This window comes from Dipodomys spectabilis, unplaced genomic scaffold, assembly GCF_019054845.1.
Source record: "Dipodomys spectabilis isolate Male_0828 unplaced genomic scaffold, ASM1905484v1 ptg000125l, whole genome shotgun sequence".
Classification (NCBI taxonomy): Eukaryota; Metazoa; Chordata; class Mammalia; order Rodentia; family Heteromyidae; genus Dipodomys; species Dipodomys spectabilis.
In genome coordinates, this window is record NW_024870802.1 from 11,522,221 (window position 1) to 11,537,868 (window position 15,648).

A 15,648-nucleotide genomic window follows, 5' to 3' on the forward strand; every position below is an offset into this window, starting at 1 on the left:
CTCCTCCAGCTTTCCTGCCCCTTAATTACCACTTGGCCACTGCTGAGTCTGCATCTTTGTGCTGTGTGTGCTGAGGACAAAAGTCCTTGTTGATTGGATGTGTGCAAAAGCTGCTTTGTCTCTCTAGCCCTTACATTCCTCACAGTGCCACATGTGTTACTCATCTCTTTCTCTTGTCTCCTGTAGATTTATGGGGTTTGATTGTTAGGTCTATTTATTCATTCACAGGATTTATGTAAACCCTGAGGATTAGGGAGGTGAGATTGGGCAGCCCCTATATGGCTCAGTCATATGATCTTCATTTAGGAAGGCAGTTTGGGCTGGAGTTAGTTTATTTGTATGTAACTTCTTTTATTCCCTGGGCTCCTGGTAGAACTAAGCAGTGTAGGATATATTATGGGGGTATATATATATATATACCCCCACCCCAGCCAAGTTCAATAGATTACTTAGTAACAACACTATCAAAAGGGCCAGCTGCCTAATCATTTGCCTTTCTATCATGAAACTCAGAGAACTTACATCCAGGGAGGGGTAACGGGTTCATAAATGAGAACATCTGCCCAGCTCTTTGCTTTTAGAGGGGAAGACTCAAACCTTAGAAACAGAATGATGGTGCAGCTGGGCTCTTGCACTTCTTTTGCCTGCTGTTTCTTTACTGTACCCATGCTGTTAGGGGACTGAGAGTGAGGAGTGTTTTGTGGCAGGCAACAGTGTCTGCAGTCTCACTCCTACTCTTCCTTTCCTGATGTTCCAAATCAAAGAACACATCTCTGCTCTAAGAGTAGTAAAGTTCACACAAAGCTCAGGCAGCATGGGAGAATGGGCTTTTTTGTTAGCAAAGAAGGAAGATACAATTTTAGAAAGGAAGAGGTCAGAGCTGGACATTGTAGTCTATTGTAGTGGAGTCTGTAATACTAACACATGAGAGACAGAGGTAGGAATAGTTAAAGGCTAGCCAGGGCTACATAGTAAGATTCTGGAGTGCGGGGACAGGAGAAGAGATGGGCAGGACAAGAGAGGAGAGGAGGGGAGGGGAAGAGAAAAGAAGAAAGAAATGGAGAGGTCAAGGCTTTTGAGTTAGAGATCTTGAATAGGTTTGAGTGGGAGAGAATAGAAGGATCACAATTCCCTTAGCTGTAAGAACTTGCAGTTCCCTTCTTGTAGTTTCCCATTGAAAAGGGGAGTAGATAAGAGAGCCTTAGTCAAGATGGACAGCTTTCATCCCATGGACAAATGCTCTAAGTGAATAAGCACATGGCAACGGAGAATTTCTTTTATGCTTAATGCTTATTTGCAAAAATGTATTTAAAGTGTCTGTTAAATCTAAGGACTTGTAGACTCCTTTTTATTGAGATTCCTTAGGTTTTAGCAGTCTTTCCTCTTAACTAAGTATTGTCAGAGGGGAAAAAAAAATCTTTTCAGTAAATGTTATCACTGTCGAGAGAGGATAGAACAACTGTAGAACGGGGCTGGGAAGGTGGCTCAGTGGTAGAGCGCTTGCCTTGCATGCCTGAGGCCCTGAGTTCGATTCCTCAGCACCACATAAGCAAAAAGAAAAAGCCGGAAGTGGCACTGTGGCTCAAGTGGTAGAGGGCTAGCCTTGAGCTGAAGAGCTGAGGGATAGCGCCCAGGCCGAGAGTTCAGGCCCCACGACCGGACCCCCCCCCCACCCCCAAAAAAAAGAACAACTATAGAACAATTATAGAGTAACTATAATTAGTCAAGGGCTCCGTGTGATTGTGTGTGTGTGTGTTTACCTGTATTTGTGCTGAAGAGGTAGAAATTGAGAGAGAGACAGGCAGAGTGGGGTATTGAACCCAGGGTCTTGTGCATGCTAGGCAATTGATCTACCAATAAGGTGCATTACAAGCTCTTTTTAACTTTTATTTAAGATAGGGTCTTGATAGGTTGCCCAGGTTAGCCTTGAACTTTTGATCCTTTTGTCTCAGCCTCCTGAGTAACTGAGATTATAGACTTGAGCCATCACACTTGGTAGGATTTTCTTTTTTCTTTTTATGAGCTCTCATCCTACCCAGAGCGGTAGCCCAGCTATATGTTCTACGGCAATGATATTTGAAACAGGTGTATGGCTAAAATTTGTTGACAATAGATGCTAGCAGTCTGAGGTGGAAGGGGGTCCTCATTTTATCAGTAAATTGAGCAACTTTGCTAGGGGACTAACCATATGGGAGTAAATTTGGAACACTAAGATATCATTTCTAGGCACGATTTTTTAGCTTAATTGCTATTTAAGTAGTGGCAAGAAAGCTGGATGCTGGTGGCTCATGCCGGTAATCCTAGCTACTCAAGAGGCTGGATCTGGAAATCGTGGTTTGAGGCCAGTCTGGGCAGGAAAGTCCATCAGACTTATTTCCAGTTAACCACCAAAAAGCCAGAAGTAGAGCTGTGTCTCAAGCAGTATGGTGTTAGCTCAATAACAGCAGCCAGGCCCTGAGCTCAAATCCCAGGACCAGCACCACAAAAAAGAAACAAAAAAAGTGACAAGAAGTAGACATGTATCTGGGAAGGTGCTTGCCTCAAATATACCAACCTATCTGCTCTTTGAGGGGATTGAACCCAAGGCCTTGTGCATGCTAGCAAAGCAGTCTACCACTGAACCACACCCATAGTATCTACATGTGTTGAAATAGCGTAGCGTACCTCATAAATAATTACAATTATAACATGTTAACCACTTAATAAAATATCTTGTTTGGTAAGTGAAACTCACTCTAGTCCTGTGATTTTGCTATAGAGCTACTCTGCTTTCATTGACCTTTATTGATTATGGTTGTGATTTTTTTTTTTTAAGCCTTGATAAATTTGCTGAAGTTCCTTATGTCAAATGAAACTGTACTTTTGGCCAAACACAACATTTTTACATTAGCCCTTATGGTGAGTAACAAATATTTCTTTTTTTGAATCTATATGCTTAGACAGAAATGGACTGGTTTGAAACTGGAGCTGATGTTCTAGGGAACCAGGCTATATTTTCCTTATGGATCAGAATCTCTAGACTGCTACTTTTATCATTTATGTATTTAGCAAACCTGGGACTTTTTCTCCTTTATGGGAGAATATTCATGTATGAGTGTAGGTCAGATTTGTGTACACAAATAGCCTAGTCACAGACAAGAGACTTTACTATTTTAACATAATTTATGTAATTATAAGTTTATTTGAGTGAATTTTCAATAATGACTATTTTATAAGCAGCTTACAGAAATTCTCGAATATTAGCTCTTGTAATTCAGGAATAGTTGGCTGTAAAATTCTGATAATATTTTCTGATCTTCATATTCTTATGTGTTAAATGGGTTATTCTTTTTTAGATTGTGAATCTCTTTAATATGTTTATCACATATGGAGACACATTCCTGCCAACTCCCAGCAGCTATGATGAACTTTACTATGAGATTATCCGCATGCACCAGAGCTTTGACAACCTCTACTCTATGGGTAAGCTCATTTCTTTTTATTTTATCCTGGTCCTCTTATGTGGTTTTTGTTAAGTCAGAGGAAAATACTACAAAAGACTCTCCCTCCTATAGTTGGTTGGGTGCCCTTGCTTTACATAGAAATAAAGTAGTCTCCTTTTTTCCTAAAGCAGTAGGAGAGTATATTGTGGACCTTTTTGCCTATAGCAACTAACGTTTCATCTTAGTGGAAAAACCCTTTGTTGATGTTTATGAAAGAGAGACTAAGAAGCTGGTAGATTTGGTAAATTCCACTGAGATGGGGGTGAAAGTGTGGGTGGGAATTGATAGCAGCAAATAGAAAAGCTTAGATCCCAAAGGAACATTGTGTAATTTGAGAAGGTATGGGATTTTAGAGTTTAGTGTACCTGTGTATTTTTAGCATAACTTACAAGAAGTGGGCATTAAATAAAAATCATTTTGGCAAGCCTTTCAGTAATTGGCTCACTAAAAATTGTATCTTAAGCCATAATGAGTACAACTTATTTCTGTGTCCCTGCAAGTTTGGGAAACTAGCCTAGTAAATTCTACCTATGTGGAGTGGGAAGGAGCACTGTAGATTGAACAGAAACAAAGCCACTCAGCAAAACTATTTCATTTCAAAAATCCCAACTTATGAGCCTCGATTGTAGCTCAAGTAGTAGAGCTCTTGCTTAGCAAGACCCCCATTACCATCAGAACAAAAAAGAAAAAGGAAAAAAGTCCCACTTTACTGTATTGAGATATAACTGTGTAATAAACTGTTAATGTTTAAAATTTTGGATTGAGTACGTAGTTTAAGTGTAAAACACCTGCTTAAGAAATGGAGGTGGCTGGGCGCTGGTGGCTCACGCCTGTAATCCTAGCTACTCAGGAGGCTGAGATCTGATCTGAGGATCGCGGTTCAAAGCCACTTGGGCAGGAAAGTCCGTGAGACTCTTATCTCCAATAAACCACTAGAAAACTGGAAGTGGCGCTGTGGCTCAACGGTAGGGCACTTGCCTTGAGCTGAAGAGTGCAGGGACAGCACCCAAGCCCAGAGTTCAAGCCCCACGACTGACCAAAAAAAAAGAAAAGAAATGGAGGGCCCTTTAAGTGTAGAACACCTGCCTAAGAAACGTGTGTGTACGTGTGTGTGTGTATGTGGTTGTCCTGGACTCTGTCACTGAGCTTTCGTGTTCAGGGCTTACCACAGCTGCATTTTCAGTTTTTTGGTAGCTTGTTGGAGATAAGAAGCTCATTGACGTTTCTGCTTGGCTTGGCTTCCACCTGTGATTCCCCAGAGCTCTGCCTCCTGAGTAGCTAGGATTGCAGGTGTGAGCCATTGATGCCTAGTCCTAATTAATTAATTACTGTTGGTCATGGGGCTTGAACTCAGGGCCTGGGTTCTGCCCCTGAGCTTTTGGTTTTTTTTTGGTCCGGTCATGGGGCCTGAACTCTGGGCCTGGGCACTGTCCCTCAGCTATTCAGCTCAAGGCTAGTGCTCTACCACTTGAGCCACAGCGCCACTTCCGGCTTTTTTCTTTTTGCTTATGTGGTGCTGAGGAATCGAACCCAGGGCCTTAAGCATGCAAGGCAAGCGCTCTACCACTGAGCCACCTTCCCAGCCCTGCCCCTGAGCTTTTGTTCTCAAGGCTAGAGTGCTACTACTTGAGCCACAGCTTTACTTCCACCTTTTTTGGCAGTTGCTTGGAGATAAAAGTCTCACGGACTTTCCTGTCCAAGTTGGCTTTGAACTGCAAATAACAAATAACAAATTTTGATGTTTTGATGTGTATATGTGTATGCAAAACAGTCACAGTGCCAAGATAATGAAAATATCCATTACTTCTCCAAATCTTCCTTGTATCCTTTATGATCCTTTTATCCCTCTCCCCTTCTTCCCTTGCCCCATCCCTGGATAACTATTGATCTGCTTTTTATCACTATAGATTAATTTGCTTCATCTCCTGTGATGAGACTATTTGTAGAAATTTCAGCTTGTGGGCTGGGAAGGTGACTCAGTGGTGGAGTGCTTGCCTTGCATGCATGAGGCCCCGGGTTTGATTCCTCAACACCACTTAAGCAGAAAGAGTCGGAGGTGGTGCTGTGGCTCAAGTGGTAGAGCGCTAGCCTTGAGCTGAAGAACTGAGGGACAGCACCCAGGCCCAGAGTTCAGACCTCATGACCAAAAAAAAAAAAAAAAAATTCAGCTTGTTTTTGGGACTCCAATGTCATGAGAAGAGTAGAGAGGATTTGGAATAAACAGCAGGAGTAAGAATAGAAACACACAGTAGAAGAGGATTTCCTAGAAGGACCACATTTTTTTCTAATAGGATTTAGTTTTTGAGCAATGGAGGGTATTATTTTAAGAATTGATGTATAGCTTTGATATTATATTTCAGTAGAATATTTGCATATTAGTGGGGTGTTTATATTATATCAGAAGGATGTTTTCAACTGACTTAAAATTATGTTAAGTAGGAGAATTGTTATACCTGTTACAAGAACTTTGAGGACAGACAATTCTGGAATGGTATGGCCAGATGTTCAACAACATCTGCAAGGATTCCTATTTTTTTTCACTTCTCTGCTTTTTTATTTGTAGAATAATAGCTTTAGTACTAGTATATTTCCTCTCAGAACAGCAAGTTCCATTTGTCACAAGATACCTGTCTCTTTGTATTTGAGAACTCTCCCAACAGGCTTCCCATTGGCCAAATATGCTACATGTACCCTGGTGTAGTTTGCATTCTTGTTTTCACATAATGTAGAATTTTCTAAGGTTGAAAAACTGTCCCAGAGGCTTTAGCACCTTGTCAATAAATTAATGAATCTCTCTTTTTTTGTTTGTTTGTTTGTCGTGGGGCTTGAACTCTGGGCCTGGGTGCTGTCCCTCAGCAATTCAGCTCAAAGCTAGCATCTACCACTTCAGCCACAGCACCACTTCCAGTTTTCTGGTGGTTAATTGGAGATAAGAGTCTCACAGACTTCCATGCCTAAGCTGGCTTTGAACTGTCATCCTCAGATCTCAGCCTCCTGAGTAGCTAGGATTACAGGAGTGAGCCACCGACGCCCAGCTTGAAGATACCTTTTTTTTTTTTTTTTTTTTTTTTTGGTCGGTCATGGGGCTTGAACTCTGGGTTTGGGCGTTGTCTTTGCCCTCTTCAGCTCAAGGCAAGCGCTCTATGCTCTACCGCTTGAGCCACAGTACCACTTCCAGTTTTCTAGTGGTTTATTGGAGATAAGAATCTCACAGACTTTCCTGGACTTTCCTGCCCGGCTGGCTTTATCTCCAATAAACCATCAGAAAACCGGAAGTGGTGCTGTAGCTCAAGTGGTAGAGCTCTAGCCTTGAGCTGAAGAGCTGAGGGACAGCACTCAGGCCCAGAATTCAAGCCCCACGACCGACAAAAAAAATGAAAAAATAAATAAAATAAAATAAAACAACAGTAATAATAATAAAAAGAACCAGAAGTGCTGGCCTTGAGCACAAAAGCTCAGGGACAGCACATAGACCCTGAGTTCAAGCCAGGACTCACACACACACACACAAAACATATAAGTATATTTGAGTGCCCACCAGATACTTGCTCTTTCTTTCTTTCTTTCTTTCTTTCTTTCTTTCTTTCTTTCTTTCTTTCTTTCTTTCTTTCTTTCTTTCTTTCTTTCTTTTCTTTCTTTCCTTCTTTCCTTTTTTCCTTTTTTCTTTCTTCTTTTTTTCTTTTTGCCAGTTGTGAGGCTTGAACTTTGGGCCTGGGTGCAGTCCCTGAGCTCTTCAGCTCAAGGTGAGCACTATACCACTTGAGCCACAGCACCATTTCTAATACTTGGTCTTTCAAAGAGTGCTTATGTTGTCTTTTTTTCTGAGTGGTGCAGTTACTATAATGTGTGGCTCTGAAGATCATAGCTGATAGAGGTTATATTCGATTTGCTATTTCTATTATCTCTTCTCTTGTGAATGAGTTTGGGAAAGACAGATTTGGTCAGACTGGGAAGAGTCTTCCTAGTGAAATGTTTCACAAGCCACATGATTAAGCTAGAGGAGTAAAACCACATTACTCCTTGATTAAAACATGACCATCCTTTAGCTGGAGAGGCTTTTGTTACCCTCTTAGTTTCAGAGGGATGCATATGGAGCATGAGCAGACTCTTACGTCAGCCAGTCATTCCTTCTAAATTAGCCCTAGCATTAGAGAAATGACAAATACAGCACCAGATTTTCTTCATTGTAGTTTCCTTCCCCTTCCCTTCCCTTTTCCCTTTCCTTCCCTTTTCCATTCCCTTCCCTTCCCTTTCCTTCCCTCTCTTCCCCTCCCCTCCCCTGTCCCCTCCCCCTCCCCCTCTCCCTTCCCTTCCCTTCTCTTTCTTCTTGTTGGTCTTGGGGCTGCCCTGAGCTCTTCAGCTCAAGGCTAGTGCTCTACCACTTCTGGTTTTCTGGTGGTTAATTGGACATAAGAGTCTCACGGACTTCCTGCTTTTACTGGCTTTGAACCGTTATCCTCTGTTCTCAGCCTCCTAAGTAGCTAGGATTACAGGCCTGAGCCACTGGTGCCCCACTTCCATTGTAGTTTCTAAATGAATGGAAAAACTAAGCCTCTTAACAAGGAGTCAAGGCAAAGAATGAGTAGTGTATGTTTTGGGCAGTAATAGTGTTTGAACTCAGGGTGTTATGCTTACTTACTAGGCAAGCATTCTACTCCAGGAGTAGAGTAGTTTGATGGAAAGCAAGAAGTTAGAAACAAAAATTACTAGAGAAAAGTCATTGGAAGAATCTGTAAGTTTTAATGTTTTCCTCTTGTCTGAGGTTGTTTTTATCGGAAGATTGGCACAGGTTTTGATTATTCTAATAGTGTTATTGAAATGTGTTCATTCCTCATGTATGTGCTGTAAATCAGGGATCTGACAAATCTGTTCTTTCCTTTGCAGTTCTTAGGCTTTCTACCAATGCAGGCCAGTGGAAGGAGGCAGCTAGCAAGGTGACCCACGCCTTGGTTAATATCAGGTAAGTAATGAGACTGTCTTTTTTTTTCAAAGATCTTTGGCTCTCTCTGAGCTTTATTGCACCTTTCTAAGGAGAATACATGGAGCACTACTGCTATTTTAAACCCGATACTGTAGGAGTTGAAGAAGTTGTCTTACTTGATCAAGAAAAGCAGGAGAACATGAAGCTTTCATTTTGTCATATTGAAATAGCTCAAAGTTCTGGCTGTTCTGTGAATTTTCTATCAAGAGATGTTTGTGAGTGCTTCTCAGGTGTCTTAGCTGCCAAAGTGTTTCCTATGTAAAAGCCAACTATCTAAAAGCTTTTCTCTGAAGATTTCTTCTGCTATTCTCTATGACTTTACCTGATGACTCATGGGGTTCTAGAACTTTATGTGGCTATTTCAATTTGTAGTAAACAGGAAGAGGAATCCATAGGATTAAGTCATCTTAGATTCCTTATGAAACACAATACAGTTCTAGAGTGCTGGGTATGTTGTGTGAGACTTGGAACTAGTCAGAGTCATGAGAGGCGCCAGTCATTCACTAAGTGAAAAAGTGCTTATGGCATTAGGGAACCTAACTGATTTTTCTTCTAGTCTTTGCTGTCTTCATGCCTGTGATTTTCCATTTTCTCAACAGTTATTAAATTGTTTTGCAAACAATTGAAAAATTAACATTGAGTAAAAGAGGGAATTGTAACAGATGGGGAACTTGATTTAGCTCCAGATGTAAGTAAGCCTTGACAGACATTCCCATAATAGTAATGAACATGCACAACTTGGTATAGATTCTAATGTGTGACAGAGCTGGGGTAGAATGTTTGTTCCTGTATCTTTCTTTCACAAAGGTAGACTGTCCTGCCCCTTCAGTGATTTACTACAGTGTTTGGTACATGAGGGAATAAAAGAAACACTGTGAAATATGTGTGATAGGAGGGCTGGGATGAGGGAGCATGGGGTGAGATATGCTAACAAAATTGCAATGAAGTTTAGACTGCTTTACATGCCCCCAGAGACATTTCAGCAAATACAGTTTTATAAATCTTACAAATAAATGCATATCTGCACCTAACACATAATCCAGACATTGTGCTGAGGCCTATGATAAATGTGAATTTTTGTAAGAATCTAAAATTACCCAGATATCCGTTTGTGACCCAAGGCCAGTATGACAAATGCCAGTGTTTAAATGAAGCACTAAGATAAGGGCTAGAGTATAGACTACATATGGGGTATAGTTTGTGTTGTATTTATTTATTCCTGTTATTACTCAGGCTTTCCCAGCAGTTTATTTTCATCTGGGGCCTGTTTACTTGATCACATTCCTCAAGGCTTACTTTATCTCCAACTTTGTTGCTTTTCCTTAAGTGGTTTCTGGCTTGGTTGCTGTCCTTATTCTTCCCAAGAGCCATCAAGTAGCTGATTTAAATTTTGGCCTTTCCTTTTTTTCTGAATAGCTGAGAAAGTACCTGGTTGAGTTGAAACAGTGATTGTATCATGACCTCATTCTTGCCTGATTCTATCAGGCATTTGTTTTCATTTTCATTTGCTGCAGAAAATAACCACATTTTTAGCATTGCTAATGAATTAAGTATATGCACCCAAAGTAGCAAAGACTTGTTTGGTTTTCTCAAGAGATTACTGGAAGCATATGTTTGACTCTTAGCATACAAGTCCAGACCAAGGTGAAATACTGATGATACACAGAAGTTTACCTTTTCTCCTATTTTTTGGTTTGTTTGTTTGCCAGTCCTGGAGCTTGAGTGCTGAGCCTGAGCACTGTCCCTGAGTTTTTTTGCTCAAGGATAGTGCTCTACCACTTGATCTACAGCTCCACTTCCAGTTTTTTGTAGTTTATTGGAGATAAGAGTCTCATGAACTTTCCTGCCTGGGCTGGCTTTGAACCATGATCCTCAGATCTTAGTCTCCTGAATAGCCAGGAGTACAGTCATGAACCACCAGCACCCAGCTTACCTTTTCTCCTTTTGACATCTCTTTTACCTACTAAATACCAGACTTTGTGTTGTGTTGCACTTTCATTCTCTCTCTCTCTCTCTTTCTCTCTCTCTTTTTCATAACAGACTTTGAAATCAGGGCCTTACCTTCATTCTGTATAGTTATAGCAAGGGCTACCATGAAGTAAAAAAAATCAGCATGATAAAAATTGAAAAAAGCATGGACAGTTGAGCTAGAAAAGCTGGGTTTAAAGTTTTTTTTTTTCCTCTTGTAATCTCAGGCAGAGATCAGAAGATTGAAGGTTGAGGTCAGCCCAGACAAAAAGTAGCAAGACCCCATCTAAACAAATAAGTTAGGCATATTGGTTTATGTCTATGCTCCCAGCATAGGTAGAAGGATTGAGATTGGAGGCCAGCCCTTGACAAAAAGTAGAAGGGCTTATTTGAAAAATAATCAAAGAAAAATAAGGGGTTTGGGTGTGACTCATGTAGTATAGTACCTGCCTAGCAAGTCCAAGACCTGAGTTTAAATCCCAGTGCCCTCAGCACTAGTTTGTTGTTGTTGATTTGGTCATTATCATTTGCCGTATGACCTTGGCTAAATTATTTCTCTGGACCTCTTTCTAACTACATTTATAAAATGGGAATGATTATCACAGCAACTATTACATTGTATAGAGGTAGTAAAAATTATATAGTATAATGTAGATTAAACTCTGTAAACTACACAATTTATACCTGGAATAGTGTCTTCAAGGTTCATCTAAATTATAGCATATGTCTGCACTCCATCCTTCTTAGGCCTAATAACATCCCATTGTATTTATGCACCATATCTTTTCATCTGTCAGTGGACGCTTGAATTACTTTTGCCTTTTGGTTATTGTAAATAATGCTGTTGTGAGCATAGGTTCTGTTCAACATCTTGCTATCAGAACAGACATGGTAGTATATGCTTGGAATCCCCACACATGGATGGCTAAGACAAGGGTTCAAAGCCAGCATAGGCTATATAGTGAGACCTGTAATAAAAAAATAAGGTCCTGGGTTGGGAAGGTGGCTCAGTGGTAGAGTGCTTGCCTTGCATGCATGAGGCCCTGGGTTCGATTCTTCAGCTCCACATAAGCAGAACAAGCCAGAAGTGGTGCTATGGCTCGAGTGGTAGAGCACTAGCCTTGAGCTGAAGAGGTGAGGGACAGTGCCCAGGCCCAGAGTTCAGGCCCCTAGGTGGCCAAAATAAAATTAAAAAAAAAAAATAAGGTCCTACTTTCACATTTTGGGGCATATACCCTGAAGACCAACTGCTGGATCATATAATCTGTTAATTTTTTTTGAAGTTTTTGGGTAAATATTTTTATTATTATTATAAAGATGATGTACAGTGCGGTTACAGTTATGTAAGTCAGGTAGGGAGTACATTTCTTTTTGTGCTGTGTCACCCATTCTCTCACTACCCATTTTTTCCTCCTGTACCCACTCACAAGTTGTGTAGTTCTTTTTCAGCGTAGTGTCTAGTGAGTACCATTACTACATTTGTTCACCGTTAATTCTTCCATTTCTGTGCTCTCCTTACCCTCCCAAAGACATTTGTTTTGTTTTCTTTTAAATTTTTTTTGCCAGTCCTGGGGATTGAACTCTGGGCCTGGATGCTGTCACTGAGCTCCTTTTGCTCAAAGCCAGAATGCCACTTTCAGCTTTTTCTGTGATTAATTGGAGATAAGAGTCTCATGGATCTTCCTGCCCAGGCTGGCTTTGAATCACGATCCCCAGATCTCAGCCTCTTGAGTAGCTAGGATTACAGGCATGAACTTCTGGTGCCCAGCTGTTTTTAAATTATTTTTAATGAGAAACTTTTTTAATGAAGTTGGGCACTGGTGGTTCATGCTTGTAATCCTAGCTACTCAGGAGGCTGAGGTCTGAGGATCTCGGTTCAAAGCCAGCCTGGACAGGAAAGTTCTTGAGACTCTTTTTTCTTTTTTTCTTTTTTTGGGTCCGGTCGTAGGGCCTGAACTGGGCCTGGGCGCTGTCCCTCAGCTCTTCAGCTCAAGGCTAGCGCTCTACCGCTTGAGCCACAGCACCACTTCCGACTTTTTTCTTTTTGCTTATGTGGTGCTGAGGAATCGAACCCAGGGCCTCATGCATACAAGGCAAGTGCTCTACCACTGAGCCACTGAGACTCTTATCTCCAGTTAACCACCAGAAAACCTGAAGTGGCTGTGGCTCAAGTGTCAGCCTTGAGCTGAAGAGCTGAGGGACAGCTCCCAGGCCCAGAGTTCAAGCCCCCACGACTGACAAGAAAAAAAAAATTAATGAGTTTATTAAAGTTTATTTTCAGGAAGCACCCATTTTTGATTTGTCATGTTTAAAAAGTTTTCTTCATGTTATATAATAAAGATAATATAAGAATATAGAGTTATAAACTTCTCTTTTTATATTCTCTTATTCTCTGCTTGGACAGTATAGTATAGTTATCTTTGCAATGCTAGTTTGTATATACACACACACACACATTTTTTTTTTTGCCAGTCCTGGGGCTTGAACTGAGGGCTTAGGTGCTATCCCTGAGCCACTTTGTGCTCAAGGCTAGTGCTTTGCAACTTGAATCACAGCACCACCTCCAGCTTTTTCTGAGTATTGGAGAGAGAAGAGTCTTACAGACTTTTCTGCCTGGCTGGCTTCAAACTGTACTCCTCAGATCTCAGCTTCCTGAGTAGCTAGAATTACAGGCATGTGAGCCACCAGCGCTCAGCTAAAATAAACTTTTTTTTTTTTTTTTTTCCAGTCATGGGGCTTGAACTTCTGGGCCTGGGCACTTTCCCTCAGAACTTCAGCTCAAAGGTAGTACTCTACCACTTGAGCCACAGTGCCACTTCCGGCTTTTTCTGTTTATGTGGTGCTAAATGCATGCAAGGCAAGCACTCTACCACTGAGCCACTTTATCAGCCCCTAGAATAAATCTTAAAAAGTCTTCTGTACGGGGCTGGGAAGGTAGCTCAGCGGTAGAGTGCATGCCTTGCAAGCATGAGGCCCTGGGTTCGATCCAGCACCACATAAACAGAAACAGGAAGTGGCGCTGTGGCTCCAGTGGTAGAGCGCTAGCCTTGAGCTGAAGAGCTGAGGGACAGCGCCCAGACCCAGAGTTCAGGCCCCATGACCGGCAAAAAAAAAAAAAAAGTCTTCTGTACTTCCCTACAAAAAGTTATTAATAAGCGGGGCGCTGGTGGCTCACGCCTGTAATCCTAGCTACTGAGGAGGCTGAGATTTGAGGATAACGGTTCAAAGCCAGCCTGGGCAGGAAAGTCCATGAAACTCTTATCTCCAATAAACTGCCAGGAAACCAGAAGTGGCGCTGTGGCTCAAGCAGTAGAGCGCTTGCCTTGAGCTGAAGAGCTGAGAGACAGCGCCCAAACGCAGAGTTTAAGGCTCACAACCGACCAAAAAAAAAAAGTTATTAATAGAGCTGGGGGCTGGGAAGGTGGCTTAGTGGTAGAGCGCTTGCCTTGCATGCATGAGGCCCTGGGTTCAATTCCTCAGCACCACATAGGCAGGGGGAAAAAAAGCCGGAAGTGGTGCCGTTGCTCAAGTGGTAGAGCATTAGCCTTGAGGTGAAGATCTGAGGAACAGCACCCAGGCCCAGAGTTCAGGCCCACAACCGGACACTCCCAACCCCCCCAAAAAAATAGAGCTGGGATGTAGCTCAGGGGCAAAGTGCTTGCCTAGCAAGTGCAATGACTTGAGTTGGATCCCCAGTACCAAAAAAAGAAATGACAAAAAGACACAGGTTTTTTTTTTAAGAGATGAATAAAGAAGAGGATATTAAAAGCCATTTTCTTCCTACTCATTCTGTAGTATTCAGGCCAGTATTTTTACCATCACAGACTTCTGTTTTCACTTGAATCTACTTTAGTTAGTTGTCACCTCTCAACACAATTCAGTACAAATATCCACACTTCCTTACAGAACTGTATGTATTTAGAGAGTCCCTGATATTGACTCTGTTCCTAATCCTATGAGCCAATGCTGAATGTATAGTCTTACCAAACTAAAGTAGAACTTGAAGTACAAGATGAAGGGGGTGGGAAGGTGGCTCAGTGGTAGAGCGCTTGCCTTGCATGCATGAGGCCCTGGGTTCGATTCCTCAGCACCACATAAGCAAAAAGAAAAAAGCCGGAAGTGGCGCTGTGGCTCAAGTGGTAGAGTGCTAGCCTTGAGCTGAAGAGCTGAGGGACAGTGCCCAGGCCCAGAGTTCAGGCCCCACGACCGGAATATAAAAAAAAAAAGAAAAAAAAATGAAGTACAAGGTGAAGGTGATCTGTTGAGACTATAGGAACTCATTTAGACTCTCCTGGAGACTCTGTCCCAAACTGGTATTTCTATATAACTGATATATATATAACTGATACGCCATGGCTTAGTAAGAAGCCGCTTTTTCTTCAAGTGTGCATTTATGTCCATTCCCTGTGGGGAAGTCACTTCCTCTCTAGCTGTCTCAGAAAAACATGTCTTTTTTTTGTTGTTGTTGTTGGGTTTTTGTTGTTGTTTTGATGCTGGTCCTTGGGCTTGAACTCAGGGACTGGGCACTGTTCCTGAGCTTTTTTGCTCAAGGCTAGTGCTCTACCATTTGAGCTACAGCTCCACTTGTGGCTTTTTTGGTGTTTAATTGGAGATGGGTGTCTCACAGGCTTTCCTGCTTGAGCTGGATTTGAACCCCAATTCTCAGATCTCAGCTTCCTGAGTAGCTAAGATTATGGGCGTGAGCCACTGACATTCAGCCCTTGTTTCCTTTTTTTGAAGAATTGCTGCATCATTTATTAGGTTCATTATTATTATTATTATTATTTTGTTGGTCGTGAGGCTTAAGCTCTTGGCCTGGGCGCTGTCCTTCAGCTCTTCAGCTCAAGGTGAGCATTCTACCATTTGAGCCACAGCGCCACTTTGGTTTTCCTGGTGGTTTATTGGAGATAAAGAGTCTCACAGACTTTCCTGCCTGAGCTGGCTTTGAACCATGATCCTCAGATCTCAGCCTCGTGAGTAGCTAAGATTACAGGCATGAGCCACCAGTACTCAGCTAGGTATATATATATATATATATATATATATATATATATATATATACAATTTTTTTTTTTTTTTTTTTTTTCTGGTCATGGGACCTGAACTCTGGGCCTGGGCGCTGTCCCTCAGCTCTTCAGCTCAAGGCTAGCACTCTACCACTTGAGCCACAGTGCCACTTCCGGCTTTGTTTTCTTTTTGCGTATGTGGTGCTGGGGA

At 41.8% G+C, this 15,648-nt stretch overlaps 1 protein-coding gene and 1 pseudogene across 2 annotated transcripts in view; one reads left to right on the forward strand and one right to left on the reverse strand.

Annotated features, from left to right (window-relative positions):
- Positions 1-15,648, forward strand: part of Armh3 (armadillo like helical domain containing 3) — a 193,698-nt gene that overhangs the window by 105,174 nt on the left and 72,876 nt on the right. For both annotated transcript variants that reach the window (XM_042689297.1, XM_042689298.1), the window contains 3 exons: positions 2,816-2,898; positions 3,336-3,462; positions 8,367-8,442. In XM_042689297.1, coding sequence (XP_042545231.1) covers positions 2,816-2,898; positions 3,336-3,462; positions 8,367-8,442 — 286 coding nt within the window. The remainder of the gene's footprint in view (positions 1-2,815; positions 2,899-3,335; positions 3,463-8,366; positions 8,443-15,648) is intronic.
- LOC122115720 lies at positions 14,212-14,785 on the reverse strand (annotated as a pseudogene).